The sequence below is a fragment of the Hippopotamus amphibius genome, chromosome 5 (genome assembly GCF_030028045.1).
Source record: "Hippopotamus amphibius kiboko isolate mHipAmp2 chromosome 5, mHipAmp2.hap2, whole genome shotgun sequence".
In the NCBI taxonomy this organism is placed as follows: Eukaryota; Metazoa; Chordata; class Mammalia; order Artiodactyla; family Hippopotamidae; genus Hippopotamus; species Hippopotamus amphibius.
Genome location: NC_080190.1, coordinates 116839278 through 116859420, shown reverse-complemented (window position 1 = coordinate 116859420; position 20143 = coordinate 116839278). Strand labels below are relative to the sequence as shown.

General features: G+C 38.2%; 1 protein-coding gene across 1 annotated transcript in view; it reads left to right on the top strand.

The window, feature by feature from the left end:
• PREX2 (phosphatidylinositol-3,4,5-trisphosphate dependent Rac exchange factor 2) overlaps window positions 1-20143 on the top strand; it is a 281055-nt gene that overhangs the window by 111317 nt on the left and 149595 nt on the right. Inside the window, exons 9-13 of the mRNA XM_057736322.1 lie at window positions 1552-1701; window positions 5227-5371; window positions 9849-9949; window positions 16905-17008; window positions 17804-17853. Of these exons, the coding sequence (XP_057592305.1) occupies window positions 1552-1701; window positions 5227-5371; window positions 9849-9949; window positions 16905-17008; window positions 17804-17853 (550 nt within the window). The remainder of the gene's footprint in view (window positions 1-1551; window positions 1702-5226; window positions 5372-9848; window positions 9950-16904; window positions 17009-17803; window positions 17854-20143) is intronic.

Sequence of the window (20143 nt, the reverse complement as noted above, 5' to 3'; positions counted from 1 at the left end):
AGGACCCCCCACCACCTACACAGAATCACTTGATAGTGCATTTTTGGAATAGTCATTCTGTCACGCATAATTTATGGTGATTTTGGAGCTAAAAAGACTTATGAGAACCAGATTTTGGGAGAATGAGTACCAAACCATCTCTTCCTCTACTCAGAACTTAGCAAATAAAATAGATCAGAAGAAACAAACAGGGGCTTCCCTGGTGACTCAGTGGTTGGGAGTCCGCCTGCCAATGCAGGGGACACAGATTTGAGCCCTGGTCCGGGAGGACCCCACCCACATTCCGTGGAGCTACTAAGCCCATGTGCCACAACTACTGAGCCGGTGCTCTAGAGCCTGCGAGCCACAGCTATTGAGCCCGTGTGCCACAACTACCGAAGCCTGCGTGCCTAGAGCCCGTGCTCCACAACAAGAGAAGCCACTGCAATGAGAAGCCCACGTACCACATCGAAGAGTAGACCCCACTCTCCTCAGCTAGAGAAAGCCCACACGCAGCAATGAAGACCCAACACAGCCAATAAATAAGTGAATAAGTAAATAAGTAAGTAAATAAATAAATAAAATTTTAAAAAAAGAAACAAAGACAAAAACAGGTGTAGTGCTGCAAGGTCATTTCTCTAAACTTCCTTTCATGCTCGGGGCTCACCTGCTGTAATCCACCATCACTTCTTAGTGTCTCTCGGGGGAGACAATGAAAGATGTCACTTTAATCGATGCAGATGGTGATTCAGGCATTTATCATTACGTGTTTCTGCCTTGCAATCTTTGCTTTGCATGCTGTCATGCCAGTAAAAGCTCATTGCAAGTAACGTCAGTATTCTCTACCTGCCTTTCGGTAGGGAGCTGCTAAATAGGGTTTGCTGATGACGTTTTCAAATCCAGGTTGTCAGTTTAGCCAAAATCATGATGAGATCTAGAAAAAGACAATTAAATGTGAATTCACACTCAAAGAATTTTTTGGTGAGTTTCTTTATGCCAAGCCTGTGGAATGATGCAGCTTTCAGGCACTCACCCTAATTCTGGGTTGGCATTTGTGCCTTTCCATTTATTTCATCTTAGGTGAGTGCACTGTTAGTGTGTCCAATCCATTTGTTCTGATTCATATCATGTGGTTTATTAAATAATCAAAATCAAAAATTGTTCTTTTGGGAGGGGGATACAGTTTATCCCTGAAACCTAGAATAGTATTTCAAAGGAATATTAGAAAGACAAAATGAATATTTGATTACTGAGATGAAAATTCTTTAAAAGTTTTATTGCTGTAGGAACTTGAACAATAGTTTTGGACATAGAGAAAAGGAATGTTATGAGTTTGGGTGTTTAATTTCTTGTAACATGTTAATTGCTGTGAGTTAGAATTGTTTCTTTATTGAGGTCTGGCTGCATTTAATATATAAACACTTCAATTTAAAAAAATTTTATGGTCTTCAATACACATATATAAAGCAAAGGTATTTTGAAGAATTCAGTGGTTTTGGAACTTTTTTGAATGATTGCGTTGGCCTAATATATGTTATATCTGTTCATTGACCTTTACCTGTTAATTTTCAGCTGACTTCCACAGCAGTGGACACATTGTTGTTAATGGATGGAAGATACACAACACGGCCAAAAATAAATGGTTTGTGTGTATGGCAAAAACACCTGAGGAGAAACATGAATGGTTTGAAGCTATTTTGAAAGAAAGAGAACGACGGAAAGGTGGGTGTATGAGTTGGGAATTATTATGCTTTGTGAAGGCTCGAATTTAACAAGAAAGCAGAAAATGGGCAAAAGTTATGCAAAAGCAGACAATGTCTGATATTCACTTAGATTAACTATGGGATGTAAGCCCATGCTGAAATACTTTTTTTTTTAATAATATTTTTATTTTTTTTATTTTTTTGAGCTCTTTATCAGAATATAATTGCTTTACACTCTTGTGCCAGTTTTTGCTGTACAGCAAAGTGAATCAGCTGTATTTATACATATATCCCCATATCCCCTCCCTGCTGCAACTCCCTCCCACTCTCCCTATCCTGGCCCTCTAAGTCATCACCCATCATCGAGTTTATCTCCCTATGTTATGCAGCAACTTCCTACTAGCTATCTCTTTTACATGTGGTAGTGTATATATGTCAGTGCTACTCTCTCACTTCGTCCCAGCTTCCCCTTCGCCCCCTTCCAACCCCATGTCCTCAAGTCTGTTCTCTACATCTGCATCTTTATTCTTGCCCTGCCACTGGGTTCATCAGTACCATTTTTTTTAGATTCCATATATATGAGTTAGCATATTGTATTTGTTTTTCTCTTTCTGGCTTACTTCGCTCTGTATCACAGTCTCTAGGTCTATCCACCTCATTACAAATAGCTCAGTTTCATTCCTTTTTATGGCTGAGTAATATTCCATTGTATATATGTGCCACATCTTCTTTATCCATTCATCTGTTGCTGGGCATTTAGGTTGCTTCCATGTCCTGGCTATTGTAAATAGTGCTGCAATGAACATTGTTGAAATACTTTTTGACCACTTCCAATGTTGTTACTGAAATGAAATAGAAGAAAACTTTATATAGTTAACAAAATAATTGTATTGTGACTAGCAGTGTCTTTTAAATAGTGTCTTAGTCTACTGAGGCTGCTGTAACAGAATACCCTAGACTGGGTGGCTTGTAAAAAACAGAAATTTATTTCTCACAGTTCTGGAGTCTGGGAAGGCCAAAATTCAGTATTTGGTGAGGTCTCTTTCCTGGTTCATGGATGGCCATCTTCTCACTGTGTCCTCACCTAGCGGAAGGGATGAAAGAGCTCTCTGGGGTCTCCTTAATAAGGGCACTAATCCTGTTCATGAGGACTCCACCCTCATGAGCTAATCACCCAAAGACCCTCCCTCCTAATGCCATCACATTGGGCATTGGGTTTCCACATGTGGATTTGGGGGGCACAAAGGCATTAAATTTACAGCAAATAGTTTCACTCGCTTTAAAATTTGTTCAGTTTTCTTTGCACTTTCTTCTTGCCATCTCTAAAGCATCATTGTAGAGCTTTTCTTTAAGAAGCATGCTTTAGTAATATCATGCAGTGTTGTGGGGCCTGCAGCAGTTGTTCCCCGCATATTTAACAGCACTCTGAAGGTTCCTAGGCCAAATATTTTAGTATCCTAATAAAATAAGGCACTTTGGGTGAATATTAACTTTTTAATATTGCTACAATGCCACTGAATGTAACGTAATGTAACTCAGTAAGGAGCTTTTTCACACAGGAGGCCTAGCTGAAATTCACTTCGTGTTTTTATTAAGGTTTGCAAACAATATTTGGTCTGGTGATACCCAGTTGTATGAAGTTTATCTGCAAGTACTCATATTTCTGTAATTCAGCTAGAAAATAGAAATGCTTGTATAACTCCTATTTTCTTTACCAAATAATTGATGAGAAATGTGACAGTATTTACTCCTTTTCTCAGAGATCTAGATATAAAATATTTCATTGCTGATGAAATTTTGGAACGCAAAGACCTTTTTCTTCCATCTTTAGATATTTCCCCTTGAAGAGTGTAGAAAGTTTCTACCTTGATTAAAACATTCATAGTATACATTTTTATAAGTATCTCCAAAACATTTAAAAATACTTACTGCTTTGATTGATCTTAGATGAAAAACCAGACAGAAAAATTTAAACAAAGATCATGAATACATAATTAGCTTTTTAAGTTTTGTTGAATCTAGCAGTCAATTCAAATAGCATAACAAATCACTTAGAAGGTAAATTGAATTTTTCATCAAGTTAAACCTTAACTTTTTTTAGAATGGCTATGCATATAAAAACCCACAAAACCAAAAAAAAAAAAAAAAAGAGAGAGAGAGAGAAAGAAAGAAAGCACATTTTATAACTCTGCTTATGTTAACAGGCTCTGTTCTTAATGAATTACTTGCTATTACTGACAAATATTAATAGCTTCTCCATTGTAAACAATAAAACTTTAGTAAGAAATTTAGTAGCTAGAAGAGTAAAAATAATCCAAGAATTTCTTCTTCTTCTGCCACAGTTCTTCATTAGTCCCATCCACTGACTGTCAGTGTTCCCAGGACTTCACCTTTGGCATTGGTCGCCTCTAAACTTCCTTGCCCATGTTGTCTCTTCCCATCAGATTAACTTCCACTCTTCACTGCCAGGTTCTCGGTCTTTTTGTCCGGCCTTGTCATCTCTCTGGAGCTCCATGCTCACTTAATCAGCTGACCCCTGGACTCCACCTGAATATCCAAACTCAACCTGCTCAGTGCTGGACATCTCCTTACCTGAAATCCTTTGTCCAAGATGCCTCTGCATCACCATTCATTTCTCCTGTCAACAGCCTGGAAGGCATCCTGATTTCTTCTCTCTCCTTCATGCCCACACTTAACCCATTGCTGTGTCCTATCAATACCACCTCCTGAATATTTCTCAACTTTATCTTCTTCTGATAACCTGCTATTGTTTACAGAGACTTGAACTTGCCTGAACTTTGGCGGGTCCCTCCTAATTGTCTCCCTCATTTTAAACCCTCCCCCTTTCAGTTTCTTCCCTGCACTGTCCTCTGAGCTTTGTTTCCAAAGCAACAAAACTTTCTTTCCTGCACTGCTCTGCCTTCCCCCTTCCCTCTGGTTAAAACATGTAGATGTTCTGCCAGTACCGAAGGAATGAAATACACGGAGACTGCAGTTAAGCAAGGACCCAACTCACCCCTCCATCCACCTCCTGTCCTGTCACTTGAAACCCAGGGCTCCATGCTGTTTCCCTTATGGCCCTTGTGAATACTTTCTCTCTGGAAATCCTGTTCATACCCATGCATTCAAACACGGCCCTTCTGTGAAACTTTTCCTATCGTTTCTCATATAGAGGTGAAGTACTCTGATTATGTCTCTGCTGTAGCACAGTTTTCCCTCTAAGGCTGACTCTAGGGCTACCCTGTCCAGCTGCGCTGTTCTAGTCCTACAGAAGGGGTCCATGGAGTCTGAGATACAGCTGCTCTTCCTCCACTGGCCAAACCGTGTGTGTCTGGGGCAGAATTTGCACAAAGGTGCCATATGGCCGGGGCATCTTGCCTTGACTGTCTCCCTGGTACCCCACGAGCTTCTTAACAACCAGGGCCCTATTGTACAGGCTCTCACAGCCCCCAGCACATGGTAGACATGCAATGAATGTTTAACTAAGGCATGGATGAATGAAGAGACTTTTTCAGTTACCTGTCCTGTGTTTCATTTTTGATAGGTTTAAAATTAGGAATGGAGCAAGACACCTGGGTAATGATCTCTGAACAGGGTGAGAAACTTTATAAAATGATGTGCAAACAAGGAAATCTGATCAAAGACAGAAAAAGGAAACTGACTACGTTCCCTAAATGCTTTCTTGGAAGGTAGGCTTGGTAGCCTGCGTACATGTGTTTCTTTCATATTTTCTTGATCTCACATGTTGTTTCCTTTAATTATTTGTTTTTCCCTAAAAAATATTCTCCGAGGTGTTTTTGAATGTTTCTTTACTATCAGCATTTCCTGGGCCGTAGTGGGATGCGGGAGTGGACACAGAGCCAGGAATCCTGACCAGAAAACCGAAGGCATTCATCCATTCATCCACGACTTCAGTGATTTCTGATGTACTCTGTTCCAAGGGCAAAGCAGAGCCTGGGGTCAGGCAGGGGCCGGCAGGCAGGCGGGTTTGCCTGTAGGGGCCAGAGTCTGGCAAGGACATGAGTACAGGGCCTGAGAGTCAGTTCCACTGAAAGGCACACAGTCTAAACTACCAATTAATTCAGAATTTAGACAGCTGGGCTAAGGATGAAGGGATACAGATGAGGAGTCTGAAAAAGTGGGTCACGCGAGGGGCCAGGCACAGAGGAACAGGCAGGGAGGTCTCTTGGTTGTTCAGCCCAGAGTAGGTTGACTGTGTGTCCTTTGGTTTTTGCGGAAGGCTGCCCGGCTGCAGGTGAGAATCCCCACTGGGTTAAGCAGGCGGAGCCGGAGGGCAGGGTGGCTGCCTTCAGGTAGCTGTGCTTAGGGCAGGCTCTGTACTGGCTTCTTCCTGTAACTATTTCTAATCCTCGAATACATATTTAGGAGTTAAAAAACCTTTATATTTTTTAAAGATTCAGAAACTAGAGATCTGGGGGACTTCTCTGGCGGTCCAGTGGTTAAGACTCTGTGCTTCTACTGCAGGGGGCATGGGTTTGACCCCTGGTCAGGGAACTAAGATCCTGCATGCCATGCGGTCAAAAAAATAAAGTTAAATTAAAAAAAAAGGAACTAGGGATCAGGGAGTTTGACATGCCCAAGTTCATACAGCTAGTAAATGCCAGTGTCAACGCTATAAAAGCAGACTGGAGACGTAGTTCAAGGCCCAGACTTCACAATCAGAGTGTCCCCACTCAAATCTGGTCCTGCCACTGGCTAGTTGAGAGACTGGGGAGAGTTAAATTTCTCTTTCCTCTGTAACAATGGAAATGATTATAGTGCTTACCTGTAATACCTACCAGAATGTGTGTTTTTTTTTTTCCTTTTCTTCCAGTTTTATTGAGATATAATTGACATACAGCACTGTGTGAGTTTAAGGTGTGCTGCATAATGATTTGACTTGCATACATCGTGAAAGGTTTACCACAATAAGTTTAGTGAACATCCATGATCTCATCTAGATACAAAATTAAAGAAATAGAAAAAAAATTTTTCCTTGTGCTAACTCTTAGGATTTACTCTCAACTTTCATATGTAACATACAGCAGTTACATATTTTCATCATCTCATGTGTTATAATATATAATTATATTTTAGCATGTCTTCTTAGTTATGCAGACACACAAGCTGACCAGAGGCCACAGCAATCCCAACCCCATTAGAAGAATACAGGCCAGGAAACCCATTGCTTGCAAGGCAGCAGGGGGTGGCTCTTCTTCAAGGGGGGTGGTCCTCCCAGCAGGCCTGCCAGCAAGCTAGAGTTGCTAGCGTTGGCTGGGCCCCAAGTGAAAGTTCTTGTGCAAGGGAAAAAGCAGTTGTGAGCCCCTTTTGGCTTCGAAGTCCCATGTTGCAAAGAAGACGCTCTTTCTCATAATAAGTTCGTGGGCGTAACTTCCAGGGTCTCCACTCAAAGGGAGTCACTTCAGGCTATGGCTTCTCACCAGGTGTTTATAAGTATGAAGGTGAGCCATTAGGAGCCATTTTTATCCGAAGCAGTGCCTCCTGGTAACACAGCTGACACCTGACCCTCATCAGGTTTTTAGAGAAACAGAGCTAGGAAGCTAACCCAGGGTCAGATTTGTCCTTATTGAAGGAGAGGGGGTCTTGTTAACCCTTTACTCACACTATCTCAGTGGCTGTAGTGCTGGTTACTTGCAACGATCTGCGAAGCATTGCCCAGAACATTGGAGACGTAGGGGAGACTCAGTAAATGTTTGCTGTGTTAACTGCGGCCTTTTTCACAGTAGCACCTCACCTCTTCACTGCGGCCCAAGTGTGAGATTGTTTCTGAGCGGATCATGACCCTTTGGCAGTGCTGATGGGGTCTTCCTGTTACTTGAGTAGGTCCCATAATAAAGCCACTCATTAACTTCCTTCCCTACCCCTTCTTTTTTTACCCCATACACCTAATTTATAGCAATATTTAAAATATGCTTTTCCCCTCATTTTAATCGGACACATTCAGGAATCTGCTAAAATCAAAATGGAGAATTATATTTTCGCTCCATACAAACCGTCTCAACCCACTTGTCGGCAGCTGACATTGAATAAACACTCACAGTGTGCCCGGCACCGTGCTGAGTCCCCGACATCCATCAGCTCCTTTAACCCCAGGAGAGCACTGTGGGGTTGATATTCTTACTAATTCTATGTCATTGAGGAAAACACCTGAGGCTTAGAGAGCTGAATTTACTAACCCAGCATCACGCAGCTAGTAGAGGCAGAGATGGGATTTGAATCCAGGTTGTCTGATTGCAAAGTACATGATCTTAACCGCTATACTATGAGAGTGTGTCAAAAATTATGTGCACTCCAGTTATATTAAAACTTCTGTAAATTCTACAGCAAGACTGCGGATGAGTTTTGACTCACCCTCGTATATTCTACTTTACTTTTATTTTTCTTTCTTTTGGATGGTTCTTATTTAATAGAAGCATATACAGAATTTTAACAACTTCTTCTGCCTTAAAATGTGCATTGTAGACTAGACATCCATTTTTGAATTTCCACATCCCTTGGTTATTTAACTTTACCATATGTGTTGCTTTTAGTTTTGAAATAAATGGAAAAATAATTTCCTGACACTTTCCATAGCTTTGCTTCTTTGGCCTCTGTGCAAAAAATAAAACCATTCTAAAATATACTCATTAGTTAACATAAGAGTTCAAATGTTAGCTTTTTAAACATGAGCATGATTAAATATTTTATGGTAAAATGTCTCTGTATTTAGTGTTCTCTTAATGATGCCACATGGCCGTTAAAAAACAAAATCAGTACTGAGCTGAAGCTCTCCTAAGTGTTATAAAACAGCATCCCTCTTATCTGTGAGGCTGGGGATCCCCACCCCCTCCCCAAATGGTGAAAGATGTGAGCTATGTAATCCTCGGTGGCCTTTCCGAGCCGCAGCAGATGTGCATGGAAGACAGTTCTGATGGATGGTTTTGTGCTGGAGTATTCCTTATGGGTGACAGTTTAGCTATAACAGTGAACTTACCAAGTAATTTTAAAATTTGAAAACAAGGTACTCAGACTTTTCTATGTCTTTTGGTGTGTATCAGTTTTCTATTGCCGCAAAACAAGTTACCATATGTTTAGTGACTTAAAACAATGCCCATGTATTAACTTATATTTCTATAGGTCTGAAGTCCAGGTGAGTTAGACTGGGCTCTGTGCTAAGGGTCTCACAAGGGCAAAATCAGGGTGTTGGCAGGGCAGGGTCTGGGTGCTTTATCTTGAGTCTTTGAGGAATAATCCACTTTCCAGCACATTCAGGCTGTTGGCAGAATTTAATCCTTTGTGGTTGTGAGAATGAGGCCCCCATTTCTGTGCTGGCCGTTGGCCAGGGCTGCTGTGTGGCGTATGTCTACATTCCTTGATTCAAGACCCCCTCTCTCTTCAAAGCCAACAGTGGTACTTTGAATCTTTCCTGTGCTTTTACTTGTTCTCATGTCCTCTTGTGCCACCAGCCTGAGAAAACTCTCTGCTTCAAAGGGCTCAACTGATCAGGTCAGGCCCACTTGGATAATTTCCATATTTTAAGGTCAATTGGCTTGGGATTTTAATGATATATGCCAGTTCATTCACAGAGCTACCTAGGTTAGAATTTGATTGACAAACCAAGGGGTGGGATTCTTGTTGGGGGGTGGGGTGGGAGAACATCTTTAGAATTCTGTCTGCCATACAGGGCATGCAGTTTTATTTTGTCTGCCGTCTTAGAGTTTCAAACCCACTGGTTCTTTGTGCCTGGAAAGCCACTTTCAAGACAGTTTATCTCTTAAGTCATTATTACTCTATCTAGTTCTGTCATTTAGCTATCTTTAGGATCTGTTATATCTCTTTAGTAGGAAATTTGTTTTTATATGGGTAATAACCTATTAAGTTACTCTAGAATTTTCCCTTTGTCTTTACTAAAGGTCTCAATAAGTTGAACTGTTATTAAGTATAGTTTAGGTAAGTCTGAATGTATGGACATGAGTTTTCTAGAACAGAGTCCAATTTATGTCTGTAGGCCTTACATATGTGGAAAAAATGTATGTGAAATGCACTGCAAGCATTCCTTTATATTCTGAGAATCCTTTCATAGCTGCTTGATAAATGCATGCTAAGGGTAGACTTCCTGGGGGAAAAAATTAATGATTTAGCTTCTTCATTGGATTTCTGTTGCAGTGAATTTGTGTCATGGCTGTTGGAAATTGGAGAGATTCACAGGCCTGAGGAAGGTGTTCACTTGGGACAAGCATTACTAGAAAATGGAATCATCCATCATGGTAATTATTTTATTACTCACCTATTTAATTTATTTATCCACAAATTACATGTATCTTCATTGCATTGATCAGTTTAGTTTATAATACTTCTCCACATTATAGGATGCTTATGTTTTTTTCCAACATCTCTGAGTGCCTCATCTATATAGAATGTTGTTTCAGAGGGTATAGGTTTCTGGTGATATATTTGTTAACTTGAAATGAAGAATTCCAACACAGGCAAGACTTAGAATTCCAGGTGAGTGATGTGGGATTGAGGATGAAGGAATGGTGAGTTCTAACTAGAGTATTTGGGACACTTATGAGGGAAGTGGCCTTGGTGCTGGGCATCGGAGAATGAATGGAACTGACAAAGATAGAAGGGCAGAAGGACGTTCTGTCCTAAGGAAGTAGTAGCACTCAGACACGGGAGTGGGAGGGTTCATATTGGCCTCTTCAGAACTAGCACAGAGTCTCGCGTGGCAGGGCCATATCCTTCATGGATGAATATACTGGGGAGAGGGGTGTGGTGAGAAAGGTAGGCAAACACCTGATCCCAGCAGATCTTAACTTGCTGGTGTGTATGTGGGGGCTTCTTCTGAAGAAGGTGTGGAGCTGATGGGCACCTGGAAGCAGAGAAGCGATCAAATCTTGGTTTTGGAGCTAACAGATGAGTGGAGAGTTAGAGCTTACAGAGATCCCCACCCATGGGGACCCTTCCTTCCCCAGGAGAGAAAGGACCCAGGGCTGTGTCCATGGGCTTGATGAGAGGGACCCTCAAGAAATTCTGGAGAAGCCGAAATAGCATATTTGATGACTCTTTGGACTTAGTAGGTGAAGAGTGAGGGGTGAGATCAGATTGTTCTGAGCTTTTCAATCTGGATGACAGACATAGTTAATTCAAGAGGAGGAGCAGTCGGGGGGAAGGTGAAGGGTTTGCTGTGGATTGGGTATGAAACATCTGCAGGAGAGAGTTTAGCAAGAGGTTGAGAATGTGTGGGTGTAACACTTGGGGTAGAGAGAGAGTGAAGGTCAGATTTGGGAATCATTTCAAGAGAGCATCAGGTTCTCAGCACGTCAGTAAGAAACAACAAACAAACAAGAAAGGAGTGATCATGGGACTAAGAATAAAAGCTTGAAGAATTTCTAATGCAAAATGTGGGAGAGGAGAAAAAGACAGGGAACTATGAATAAAAATGGATATTTGGCTATGGTGTTTTGATGTTCGTTTTTTTTTTTCTCCCTAAATTAGAGTGAGGTGAAAACAAACTAGATTCTCCCAATTTTTCCCCACCACAGTAGATGCCGCCAATTTAATGTTCTTCCACCTACCTAGATAGGAATCACCTGGCATTGCTCTTTCTTCTTCATGCCATCAAGCCCTGTGAGCCCTTGCACCAAACAGGTCCCTAATTGGACCACCACTTTCCCTTCCAGGATCTCCGCCTTCTTCCCAGTCACCACCTTCTCCTTCCTTGCTTCCACGTTTGTCCTCCACCCCCATAAAACGCTCTCCAGGTAACGGCTGAAGAGACCTTTTAAGACATGAGATCCAGGCATTCTCCTGCTTACAGTCATCTTCTAGCTTCCCATTAAACTTAAAGTCCAGACTTCTTACCTAAATCTCTTATCATGGCCCACAAGGCCCTACATGATAGGGCCCCTGACTTCCTCTCTGAGTTATCATGTAGTGCTGTACCTAACTCATTACACTGTGGCCACTCTGACCTTCTGGCTCTCTGAAATTATCATGTTTTTATTTGTTCAATATTCCTCTCTTTACCTCCCATCCCTACTCTGGATCCCAATCAAAATATAAGCATCATGAGAACAAGAGCCTTGAGTGTTAATTGGCAGCAAATGCCTAGAATGCCCAGCACATAGAGGTGTTTAATAAATATTTGCTGAGTGAGTGAATAAATGAATGATTATATTTTGAGCAAACAAATAATACTGATAAACTACATGTGATTTTATACTTGGTTCATTAATGCCATTAAAACACCATTTAGCATCTAGTATGCTAAAAAGCATCATCCAATATCTTACAAGTAAAAGTGAAAAAATGTTGAGCTAGATGGCTTTCCTCTTTGTGCTCCTCTTTCCTTTCTTCTAACTCCATGTTCAAGTGTGTATATGGGACAAAAATGGAATGTATTTGTTTTATACCACAGTCTACTGAAGCTGAAGGAGGTGGCATGTAAAGAGGTTTTGTATACGGTCACTGACCTTCAGAAATGATTATTCTTTTCCTATTCCTACTGTGTACTTCCAGGGAGTATGTATTACCAATAGAGCAAGGAATGAAAACTCTGTTTATGGACACCTTTATTTATTTATTCCTTTCCTTACTGATTCTTTCCTTCATTCTACATGTAAGATATTATGCTAGGTACTTGAAGGTATGTAAACTTGAACCTGCGACCTTTTGTTCTTACAGTCTAATAGTTTTAAACCTGTCTTTTTACCTTGTCCATCAAGAAATCCAGCTGCTGACTTATCTCCTTTAAGACAAGACAGAAATCTACTAGGATGGGAGAACTAATTTTTTGCAGGGACTATTAAGAAGGAAAACTGTATTGGTTAACACAAGCTGCTGTAACAAACAAACCTCCCCAATACAGTGGTTTACATTATAGAAGCTAATTTTTCACTTATGTTAAGTTCAGTCAGTGGTGGAGAATGAGGTTGTGGCATTCTGCCCTGTGTAGGGTTTTAGTGCCTGACAGAGCCTTAGCCATCTCCAAAGCAGTGCTCCTAAAGGTCACCTTGAAGGAAGGGTGGAGTTTCTTGTTTGTTTTAAATGGGTTTGTACACTTCCCATTGTGCATCACTTTTGCGTACATGTCTGTGGACACAACTCAGATACATGGTCACCCTTGGCTGCAAGAGACTCCTAGAAATGTCCTGTAGGTGCCTATGTGGGAAAAACAAAAGCTAAACCAGTTTTTGCCCCTGAGGCTTAGCTGCTGGGTTAATATAAGATCTATGAAACTATATGAAAGAGTAATCATTATATATATTTGTTAATGTTTCACAATTATATCAGCATATAATAGTCACAGAAATTACTTTTGACATTTTTGTTTTCAGTTGAGGTTATTGTGACTTCTGTTGTTAATTTGAGTCACTTTAATCTTTTATGAATTAGAAATAACAGAAAAAAATGGTCTTAAAGCTATCTGTCAACAATTGATGCTGCTGTTAAATTGTTTAAAAAATTATGGATATGCAAGTTTTTTTACTTCTATGGGATTACTCAACTATATTTTAGAAAGAGCTACACTAAGTTTGTGACAGTATTTTCCTTTTTGACTATGAGGTACCTTGTAACAGATAATAGGATATTAGAGAAGCTTTATTCCCAAAGCTGGAAAGGTCAGGGGATAGGGAGAGGTTATCCTTTCAAAGGTGCTGTTAAGATTATTTTCAAGTCACCCATCCACTCTTGCTTTCATATTTCAACACAGGTGATCCAGCAGTTGTATGAGGAAGAGTTGCTTCTTTGCTTACTGAATTGAGTTCTGAAAATTGAAGACATAACTATTATGGATGGAATTTTACTTACTTTACAATTAACAAAAATGTTATTACTTTCCCTGAAGACTTGAATAGCTAGGCAGACACATTCAAGTCAATTTTAAGTTAGTACAAAGTAGAGTTGGAATAATATTTATTCAGTATCTTCATGAACATAGTACTCTTGAGTCTGACCTGTTCAGTTCGGGACTGCTGAAAGATCTGGAAGGAATCACAGAAAGAACCACCTTTATTTATTTTGTTGACATATGTCTCAAAATATTTTTAATTGCCTCCCTCTAAAATGAGAAAAAATCAACAACATAAGATTTTTTTAGAACAGATATCAGAATTTCAGCCCTAATCAATTTCACTCCCCTTCCTCAGACAATTTTGAAAAGAAAGTAGTAGATAAATTCTGTATTAAAATTAATTTTGAGATTTCAAATTCAAGAATGCTATGATTATTTAACTTACAATAAGTTAAAGTGCAGTGGTTAAGAATCCACCTGTCAACGCAGGGGACATGAGTTCAATCCCTGGTCTGGGAAGATCCCACATGCCACGGAACAGCTAAGCCCGTGTGCCACAACTATTGAACCTGCACTCTAGAGCCTGAGAGCCACAACTGCTGAGCCCCACGTGCTGCAACTACTAAAGCCCGTGTGTCTAGAGCCCGTGCTCCACAACAAGAGAAGCCACCTCGCCAAAATGCCCTCGCACTGCAACAAAGAGTAGTGCCCACTCGCCACAATGAGAGAAAGCCCACGCACAGCAACGAAGACCCAACACAGCCAAAATAAATAAAATAAAATAAAATAAAATAAATGTTTAAGAAAGAATTGAGATCTTTTTGAACATTGATATTTATAACCTGTTTAACTCTTTTCCTGAGACATTTAGCACTGAGTAGTGTCTGTTTAAAGTTCTGTTGGTCACAGTTTGATTCTAGTGGCCTGTGCTGTTACTGTTCTCAGGATCTGATCAGGTGTCGTGTCAGATTTGGGGTACAGAACTTTTCTTGCTGGAAATAACCTTTTTTTTGTGTGTCCAAAATTAACTAATAGAGATTTTCCCAAACCTAGGATAAGAGACCATATTATGCAATTTCACATTAATAATTTTATTAGAATGAAGAAATATGAGCCAAACAGGCTAGTTTCATTAGTACATGGTTTCAGCTGCATTTAGCAAAAATAGAATTCCTAAAATAAAGTTGAATGAGACATCTGTTTTCAAAAGAGCCAGCAAAAAAAAAAAAAAGGTTGACTTTTATTGCTGTTGTTCACGTTGCAAATATTGTTGAGAATGTCATCAGAGGCAAGCCTTGCTATACTGGGAGTGTTTGGGTTGAGGCAGCATGTACTTTCCCTGTGATATGTTGATCTTGTTCTTCTTGTCTGGCTTTATTATTTACATTATAAATGCTTATGTTGGAATTCAAAGAGCTCATTCATTATAGCCAGTGGTGTGCCAAAGTTGGCTGGTCAAAGCTCTAGAGAGCTGGTGATTAAATGTTTAAAAAAATTGCAAGCTGGTAGTTAAGCACAACTATTATTAAAATTAAATTATATAAACATGTAAGTACATAAATTATATTATAAACAAAGGTAATATATCCTTAGAAATCATCACTTCCTAATTATTTTACTACATTTTTTTGTTATCTATGGTCTTGGTGTTATTTATATCTATTATTTATGCATGATGGAAATAGTAAATAATAATGGGTCACTGCACATCTAATTCTGTGTTGCAGTGACTTTATTTTGGTAGCTTGAAATTGGCCAGTGTGGGAGTATTTGATACCGTGGAAATTGGGGAATGGTACACATCAGTGCTGTTTCTCCCGCAATACTAGAGAGCTATTAATCATTTACCAGCATGCCCCTGGTAATATCCAGCATCACAGAGTTGTTTAAAAGATGCCATTAAGTACCGTTTCTCATCAGCTAATAAACCCATTTTCCGTGCTTGAGAAGTTGGGGGGAGTGGATTTGAATGCAGAACTATTCACTGTTTTTCCAACACAAGGGCTAAGAGTTGATCAGATCAGCCCAAGATTCATTAGCGAAGTCACAAGAGTTTACCTTACAGGGAAACACTCCATTTGAGTAGGTTGAACCACCACTTGTTTCACTGTGGCAAGAGAGCTTTGGGCCCAAGTTTCCTTGAATTTTGGAATATCACTATAATAATTTATTTCAATGACTCTTAAGGGATAAAAATGGGAATAGGTAGATTGCATAGGAGAAATAAATAACTGATCTTGAAACATGCTGTAGGATTTCAAAATATTTCTTTCGATTTTATTTTTCTTTCACATTTTTTTTTCTTTTTGGCTTAATCTGGAAAAAAAAAGATGCCAAAAGTTTGTGTTGTCTATCTTTTTTGGCAGTGATCCTGTCTCAGTTTTATGGCTGTAAGCCTTGTGTTTGGTTTGGGTAGGTTAGGGTGAAATACCTGAAATTTGTGTGTGTGTGTGTTACAAATCTCTTGGCTTTCTTCTGGATTCACCTAACGTAGTTCATGAGAATTAATTCTGACAGATTTTTCTCCCCCTTCAGCATTTTTAGCAAAAAGTTAAAGTCTTCTATCTAATCATGAAAATAGAGCCCATTGCAACAAATTCTCTCTTCTGCAGAGGTTGCATTCCCTTTAAAGAAAACATTTAAATCTAGGCTCTTTGAGAGTTAATTCAAGGTTTTTCCTTTCTAGAACAGTTATTTTTTTATTAGACTATCTATAAAATAACTTACGGAAAAAAAGAAAACTTGAGAGAAAGTTTGGTAGGAGTCTTTATGAGTATGAAAATCTTATCCTAAGGATGGAAGTGAAGGATGATCACTCGCATTTTCCACTGAGAAAAAAAAAAAATTAAGTGATATGTAGGAAAAGCATTTGTCCTTGTAAGAAAACTGTTAAAATTTTGAAATCAGTTACTTATTGAATTTATCTGATCTACTCTGGAGATATAAACACAGGATAAATGGTCAAGATTGGTAGATGTGTGGTCTTGGCCTGATCACTGTAGGTAAGACAGATAAATGCTAAAATTCACTTCTAGAGGTAGAATCAAATTATGACTCTCTAGTTGGAGTGTTTGCTATTCAAAGGGCACTTTTGCTTGACTTTGTGAAGAAATAGAAAACACAAGCTCATATATTTATATAAGTGTAAATACACTACACACACACAAATACATATACTAGCTGAATGTTGCTAACCTCAATTTAATTCTTCAATCATTGTAGGGAAATTGTAACTATATCATATAACAAAATCTTATGAATCTTAGTCAAAATACTGGATGAGCATTACTGTGTTAGGAAAACAAAAGCTTTTGGTAAAACTAAAAGTTTTAGTATTTAGGAATATGTATTTTATAAATGTATTTGTTTTTATCTGCCACTTTATAGATTGTCAGGATTTTAATATACTGTTCTTATGTTCTTAGTTACGGATAAACATCAGTTCAAACCAGAGCAGATGCTATATAGATTTCGCTATGATGATGGAACCTTTTATCCAAGAAATGAGATGCAGGATGTGATTTCAAAGGTAACACCCTCTCCCATAACAACCTCTCCTCTTCTTTTATCAATAGAAGAATTCGTGTTGTCATACTTCAGCAACATAAAATGCTGTAGAGGGACTTAAAAAAATTCTTCCAATATAGAAAATTTTTACATGACATACATAAGCAAGCTTCATGATTTTTTCTTGCTATTATAAGAATTGTAATGTTAGATCATTGTTTTTATTCTCTTTATCTAGTTCTAAATGAAAGTAATGCAGTTGTATTGCTCAGATTATATTTGTTGAAAACTATTTCACATATAACAACAAATGGTCATGGTACTTGAATAATACAAATACAAATATATAAAATTCATGTAATATCAGTTTTCTTTGTACACTTGACAAAGTTTATATTGGCATATGATCTAGTGGTATGATGGATCACTGCGTAGATTTATATTCTGTTTACATTATATCTTGAAATTTTATATTTAAAAACAAAAATTTAAAGCCCTTTGTATATGTATTGGTTTGGCCAAAAACTTCGTTTAGGTTTTTCTTACCATCTTATGAAATACCCAAACAAATTTTTTGGCCAATCAGTATATGTCATATGTATTGATGTATGAAAATACATGGCACAATTTAATCCTCTTTTTAAGTATTTAAGTCATTATTTTTATGACGTAATGTAACATTTGAATAACTTTTAAATAGGTTAAGATAGCATAATGATTTCAGAATGTTCACAGTGAATCTATTTATTTCAAAATTTCATTGCTATGTCCTTTGAGTGATCTTACTTGCTTTTGACATATCTTTATTTTACAATAGGGTGTACGATTATATTGCCGTCTTCATAGTCTGTTTACTCCAGTGATAAGGTGAGTCAAATTTCTAAGTTCTGGGCAGTTTAAATGGAAATATTTATATTGCATTTTAGGTAAATATTCTTAAGCTGAAACTTAAAATATTTTGTTTTTCTTCCAGAAAGTGAAAAGTTTACTTTTAAAGATTATTTGAAGCAACAATTTATATTTCTGAATTTTCTGAGGCTTTAATTATATGATTTCTTCTACTCTTTTTACTCTGATTTCTAAAATTACTTGGCATTAATTCATAGTAAATTACAGACTTGATGATGAAACGATCCACATTGAGTTAATATTTAATAAATAATAATTGCCTGGTTGGGAGAGGATTTCAAAATACTGATTATTATAAATATTTACCATTATGGTTACTTGTATATTAATTTTTTTCATTAGACTGTGTAATAAAATCTTGAATGTGTATTTTATTTCACAATATTTTCTTTTAATCATCTTTTACTAAAGAGAAAACTTTGCACTTGAAAATTAAGAATGATTTGGAATTAATAAATTTAATTTTATCATTTTTTTCTGTACCATGTTTTTACTTCTGAAGAGATATGCCTTTTTGTTTTTTAAAGACAAATCAGGATTCATTTTCAGTTTATCTCTTTAGAAAAACAGCAGAAAACTTTCAGTTTTGCGTTATGATTACTAATAGAGGTCATGAAGAGGATTATTGTACTTTTGTAAGATGCACTGATATACACTAACTGGTAGGATGTAATGTAATGTTAAACTAATTTCAGATGACCAGATATCATTTGGAGTTTATTGAGTAAAACATATTTTTCAGAACAAAAAAATGAATGTACTATTTCTAAAATGAATATAGAGGCTTTTCAACTGTGTCTATAGAATCCAAGCGTTTCATGGACAGTGTTTCTATTTTTCATTCTGGTTTCTAATTCCGAGCAAATGCAGAGCTTTAAAAAAAAGGATTACAAAAGTTGCTGATTAAGTGTTGGAAAGCCCACACTGCAGGTCCTGAAGGAGAAAACACAATCTTACCTATTACTCCTCAAAATGCCCTGTCCACTTTTACAGGCAGGCTTCACAAAGTAAAAACAGGTGAAAGGAACCAATATTTGTTGATTCTCTGCTCTATTCCTGGCACAGACACCCTGTAAATATTTTGGATAACGTAACGCTAAAAGATGGTTATTTAATAGCGTGTGGATGCTTAAGTGTTTTCTTCTGCTAAACTGATAGAAAATGATACTGGATAATTTTTTCATGCCAAGTGTGTATATATGTAGGTTTTGTATGTGAGAAAATGTGTTCTGAAAATATATTTCAGCCACAGCGGAATTTCTTATCAAGAAAGTTACATTTGAAAGAGCTGATAAGAAGGAATTGTTTTTTGGCTAGAAATGACAATGGTTTATGAGTTTTCATGGGTAAATTTATGGGAAAAAAACCCCATAAAACAGATGGAATGTATGATTGTCATGCTTTTAATATGTGTGAACTCAACTTATGGAGAGAAAAATGACTTGGATGAAGAATCCACAGACTCGCATGTGGTCCATAAAAGACTACCCTGTCCTTATTGACGCTTATGGAAACCAAGATGAAATGGAGAGTGGGGTATCAGAAACAGGGAGACAGATTTAAAAAGATTTTTAAAAATTTGCTGTTGATTACTGGCTAACCTAGTGCATTCACTATTGAAAGCTCAGAAATTTCAGTCATATCTCGGGGAGCTTTTTATGCAAGTGGATGAAATGATGTCAATATTAATTGTAAACTACTGACAGAACCTAAAGAACCGTGAATATAGCCAGTAATTATTCATCACGCCAAGTTGATTGCAGTTTGGATTTTTTTGACATTTTGAAAAGACTGTCGTTTTCTCATTCCATTTTGATCCAGGCCTGCAAAATAAATGAATTATAGATTTCTGCCCTTGGGGCCTTGTTCTGATCCTGAGCACTTTGTTGATATCTAACTAGACTGAAAGATTTCTCAGAACTGGGAAGTCTACAGAAAGGACCATCTACTGTGGAGAGCCATGATTCACTGGGCTGCTCGGGGGTGTGGTGTGGCTGAGTCCATGCTCTGATCAGACAAAATGAATGATGGGGTTCTCGGTGTGTTTCCCTCAGGACAAGCCTGAGGTCTCCCATGACAGCTGAGCCAAACGAATAATCCTCCAGGGCAACTCCTGCCTTCCTGGAGGGTTCAGGATGGGAAATGCAAACGGTTGCTTTATTCTCCACATATTGAGGAGATTTTTCATAGAATCCATCTTGATTTAAAGGGAGGGAATTCTATTTTATTATTCTTTTACTAGTGAGCT